At 51.5% G+C, this 4,933-nt stretch overlaps 1 protein-coding gene across 1 annotated transcript; it reads right to left on the reverse strand.

The window, feature by feature from the left end:
* Positions 1 to 2,971: 2,971 nt before the first annotated feature.
* ISCA2 (iron-sulfur cluster assembly 2) lies at positions 2,972 to 4,386 on the reverse strand. The gene is made up of 4 exons (XM_068165541.1): positions 4,307 to 4,386; positions 3,956 to 4,121; positions 3,713 to 3,828; positions 2,972 to 3,522 (listed from the first exon to the last, which is right to left on the reverse strand). The coding sequence occupies exons 1-4, from the start codon at positions 4,354 to 4,356 to the stop codon at positions 3,348 to 3,350; spliced, it is 507 nt and encodes a 168-aa protein (XP_068021642.1). The 5' UTR covers positions 4,357 to 4,386; the 3' UTR covers positions 2,972 to 3,347.
* Positions 4,387 to 4,933: the final 547 nt, after the last annotated feature.

Raw genomic sequence — 4,933 nt, forward strand, 5'->3', positions numbered from 1 at the left:
CCCTCCGAGTGAGGATTTCAATTCCATCCTTCCCTACTCGCCTGTCAGTGACACTGATGATTGTGCCCTTTTCCCTTGAAGTTTCATCTTAACATGGGTTTCCATAAATATCTTTCTTGATTCCTTGTCAGGTGGGTGAACTGAGAGAAACCTCCTTCTCCATGTGGGCGCAGAGAAAGATTTTCCACTGCAGCTTCTCATTTGCCGTGAAGTGAAGGCAGCATCTCCAGCTTTGTACTGCTGATTTTTCTCCCTGGTTCAGTACAAGGGCTCCCACGAATGCCCACGCCACAGACCACTCACAGGCATGCCTTGCCAGGCCCTCACAGCCATGCAGAACTGAATCCCCTGTATAATCCTCTGCACCCTTCTCTTGACACCAATGGGCTTGCCCCACAGCCTACAATGTGGTGCCATCTTTGCCCCTTGAGGCTATTCAGTGTACAAACCTTAACAGAGGTTTTGTTTGTTTGTTTTCCTTCTGTAAGAGCCTGCACCCAGCCTCTTCTGCCTACATAGCCAAAATTCAGCAAGGTCACCTTCAACCCATGCTGCTAACACAACCTCCTTTGCTGACTTCCTAACAGGGACATAAGTTTTCAATTTCTGATGTACTGCCAGACTTTAAGATTCAAATGGACTCTGGAAGGGACAAAGAGCTCTTTGCATCCATCCCTACTGGGAAATGCAAGACTAGTCACTGAGGCCAGCAAGTCAGAGGTGCTCCCAAGCAGGGCAGGAGGGCTGAGAACAGTGTTGTACAGCTGGCACTTCTCCAGCTCCTAGCAGTTTCTCTGACCTAGAGACCTGCTGCAATACCAGATGAATTCCAGCCAGCCTCCAGAACAGACAGCTGCAACTAAACTATTGCTCTTTGCCTAGGTCCCGCACTGAGCAGATCCAACCTCATCCCAGACAGAAGTGTGTAATGTCCAGTGCAATTCCCGAGGAGTAAGGGGTCCACCTAGTGCAGTCAGAGCAGTACTGCCAAAGCAGCAGACAGGGCAAGCCACAGAAGCAAGCTTGCCAGACCAGCAACGCTGCAGGTGACCCTGGTGGGGACCCGAAGCCTCAGCCCCTGTATAGTCCCTGCCAGGAGCAGCAGTTCTCAGGAAGGGGTGGCACTCCACACAGACAGCACCCAGTTGATATACTTCAGAGTTAAGAGTAGAGTGAGTTCTTCCTGAACATGAAGAACTTCCTTACTGTAATAGTCACAGAGCACTGGAAAAGGCTGCCCAGAGAGGCTGTGGAGTCTCCTTCTCCTGGAGACTTTCAAGACCCGTCTGGATGCATTCCTGTGTGACCTGCACTATATTCTATGGTCCTGCTCTGGCAGAGGGGTTGGACTCAAAAGATCTCCAGAGGTCCCTTCCAACCCCTAACATCTTGTGAGTGAAGGAAGGTGGAATTTGGTTAGGTTGAACAGCCACATTTAGGAAGCACAGTAATCTGAGATGAAGGCTGCACAGTTCCAGGGGCTGAAGGCAGACTGTTAGCTCAGTGGGGAAAGCCTTGGTAGCTGCTGGTTTGCTACCTCCCCAGCACTACTGCTGCACTTTTATTTCCCATATGAGACCCCAGAAGATACCTGACCAAGGTCAGACTGTGTGAAATGGATCAAGAACAGATCTACACTTCCTGGTTCTGTAAGCAATTCCTCCCACCAATTTTCATTGCTCAGTTATCCCAGCTGAAAGAAACTGAGTGTATCTAATGTCTTCCATCCACACAAGCTTTTAGGTCTACAGAGTTTTCCAAAAGCAGCTCTGGCTGGCATTACATTCAAGACCTGGGAGCATAAGGGTAGGGCCAAAACATCCTGCAGGGGCTCATACAAGTGTTCTAATCACATCCTTTTACAAAATGGGAGAGCACTACATCTAGCTCCATCTGACAGCAACATAACGAGGCAGGACTTGCTCACTGAACGGAACTGAAATGGACAGGGGCTAAACCCAAAAGGGCTGCTGCTCCAAATCCTGCCAATTTTCCCCATGTGACAAAGTCCAAGCAGGTTATGTATGAACTCCTGTGCCAACTAAAGATGAAACTAGAAGTAGCTGGCTATCAACTCTCTAAGCAACAGGCAAATCAGTGCTCTACACACACACACCACTGATTCAGAAAGGCATTTGAGAAGCTTCAGATCAAAAATGCCTGTGGCAGGGAGTGTTACAAAGCTCATGGTTTACCACAAGCAGTTTCCTTGAGACCAAAGTCATGCAGTGTTCCCACACACACATGAAAGACTGGAGTCATAGGCAGTTTGGTTATGATCAGATAAAATACAAGAGGGAGCAAAAATAGCTTCCCCATCTCTCCTTTCACCCAGAAGCAGGTGAATCATTGACTTAAAAGGCATTTAGTGGCAGACAAAGAAAAACTACAGAAAATAACTAGTCAAGATGATGTTTTTCTGGAAACATCTAGATTTTCCCATTCTATGGATGTCTCAGAAATGAAAGGAACTATTTTACTCTTTCACCAAAGCAGGCACAAAACACAGACTAAACAGCAAAGCAAGGCAGGAAAAAGATTCTCAGACAACTAAATCCAGAGGACTTAGGGACCTTTAAGTAATACTCCAGATGCTCCTCCTCCTCTTGCATCACGTGCTGGGAAGAGAAGACAGCAGACACACTATGAAACCTGAGAGTTTGTATGATCTAACATTCCAAGCCAGGTTTAGGAACAGCCAAAAATAGCCCTGGGGGATGGAGGGATGTGTATTTTGGTTTTATATACATGTAGATATATGAGGCTTTTTAAATAAAAGAAGTTATTAATTGCTCCTACCTTGATTTTTAAGCTTCACTTACTTTGAACAAGTGAAAATTTTTACCCCAGGAGAGCCAGCAACACTATAAGGTGTACAGGAGAGGGGCTCTGAGGCCATTTAGCTAAAAGACAGGCAACAGTAGTGATAAAGAACCCAGATTCTACCCACATGGGAATGCAAAAGCAGTAACCAGTCAACCTCAGAGAGCTTTTTTTTAAGTAAGATCTTTCAACACACACACACATATGTACACAGTCATCTCTTGCAGAGCCAAGCAGTGAAGTGGCTCCGCATTCAGGACCGGGCAGGCAACGCAGCAGCACCTGGCTGATGGTTGACAAGGTGCTAAAGATGCTCCTATGTGCAAATGCCCATGTGTTTGCTCAAGGCTGCTTCATGTTTCTGAAGGAGATAGGTTCAGTGCAGGCACACACAGAGCTGGAGTGATGTAACAGCTGCGTTACAGGATAAAGGCGATGAGAGAAGGCAGATGGGAAAAGAAATACAAGCCCTCTGAAGACTGTCGGGCAACACTGGCCGGCAGCGTCCGTCCATAGAAGTCCAGTCAGAACTTGACAGAGAAGGAAGTCCCACATGAGCAACCCTTCTCTGCCTGGGGGTTGCTCACCACCTGAAAGGAGCTGCGAATCAGCTCCTGGCTGAAGTCCACCATGGAGCCTTTCACAAAGGCCAGGCTGTCCACGTCCACAACCACGCGGGCACCACCCTGTTCAAATACCCTGCAAAAAAGGAGCACATTTAACCATCAACTGCTCTGCAGACCCAACAGAGAAGCACAGCCTGAGCACTTTCTTTATCTCATGGGCTTCTTCCCTTCAGTGCAAGATGCTACTGTGTAACACACAACCTCTTGGTAACTTTTGCAAAGAAAAGTCACACTTGCCCGCCACTTCCTCCCTCTGCCCTTACCTGTCATCGGGATTGATAACTGTGTCCAAGGAAAACTTGTACTGGAATCCAGAGCAGCCACCTCCTTCCACCTGCAGCCTGAGAAACTCTGAGCCTTCTGTGATCTCCAGGAGCCTCTGCAAAGAATAAAGACTTGCTAAACAAACCGGCAAACACCCAAACGCCTCCCCTGCGTGCCCAAGGCAGGCCAGGCAGCTTAGGAATGCCTCCCAGAGGTATCGAACTGCTTCCCTGGGCTCCTACCTTCACACAGCTCTCGCTGAGGAAGACCTGTCCCTCACCAGGGTCACTCTCCGCAGGGCCCGGCTGAGAGGACGACGTCCACCGCCGCGGTCCGCCAACTCCATAGGTAAGACCCGGCGGGGGCCTCGGCAGCGCTGGGCCTCGGCACAGCGGAGCTGGACACCAGCTGCCTCAGGGCGAAAAGGAAAAACAAGAGGGAGCTCAGAGGAGTCCCGGCCGTGTCCCCGCGGGCAGGCAGGCAGGCAGCCCGACCCGACCCTACGCCGGGCACAGCCCACCGCAGACACCCGACACCCCCCCATCTCCCCGCAAGGGGCGAATATGACCCAGCGGGCCCCAGCAGGGCGCTACCTGCTCTGGCCGCCAAGCGCCAACCTCCACCAGCCCCTCAGCGCCGCCATACTGCGCTCCGCTCCGCGCCCCGCCCCCGCCCGCTCATTGGCTGCCTGCCGAGGCCGCTTCCGGCAGCAGCTGCTGTGGCGGAAGTGCTGAGCCGCCGCCGGCTGCTGGGCTCTGCGCTGCCTGCCTTACTGGCCCGCCCGCGGCGCCCTCCATTGCGTGTCCTCGGGGTAGCGAGCCCCTGCACTCGCAGCTCGGCCGCTGGCCCGGTAAAGCTGCCAAAGCCGCCGGAGCTGTGCACAAAGGCACGAAGCGGCCGTTCGTCCGCAGGGGTGTTTGCTTTCACAAGCCGCGATGCTCACAGAGGGAAATAAACAGCAATAAGGACGAACAAACAGTGCGGCGGTCTCCAGCAGCGCCTGTTTGTGCTGGAATTAGCCGTGAGGGCTGCTTATCGTGAGCAGAGACCCTGAGAGGGATCAAGGGGCTGCTGATGAGAATCCTGATTGGGGACAGCACTGTCACAGGGCTGTTAAGCAAGCGGAGGAGCAAACACGGGGCCCAGCTGAAGAGGTTTTAGGGCTTTTTGCCTCATCCTAGCTTTTATAGTGTTCTCTCCCTGATGGCGCGGAGGTGGAA

The sequence above is a fragment of the Melanerpes formicivorus genome, unplaced genomic scaffold (assembly GCF_026170545.1).
Source record: "Melanerpes formicivorus ecotype bairdi unplaced genomic scaffold, bMelFor1.0.p_v2 SCAF_90, whole genome shotgun sequence".
In the NCBI taxonomy this organism is placed as follows: domain Eukaryota; kingdom Metazoa; phylum Chordata; class Aves; order Piciformes; family Picidae; genus Melanerpes; species Melanerpes formicivorus.

Bases quoted from the DNA above. Each gene is read 5' to 3' on its own strand.
- ISCA2 (XM_068165541.1), bottom strand. From the start codon at position 4,356: ATGGCGGCGCTGAGGGGCTGGTGGAGGTTGGCGCTTGGCGGCCAGAGC. The intron at 4,122-4,306 runs GTAGCGCCCTGC...GCCCTGAGGCAG, and splicing joins GCGCTTGGCGGCCAGAGCAG to CTGGTGTCCAGCTCCGCTGT. The intron at 3,829-3,955 runs GTAGGAGCCCAG...TATTCTTTGCAG, and splicing joins TCAGCGAGAGCTGTGTGAAG to AGGCTCCTGGAGATCACAGA.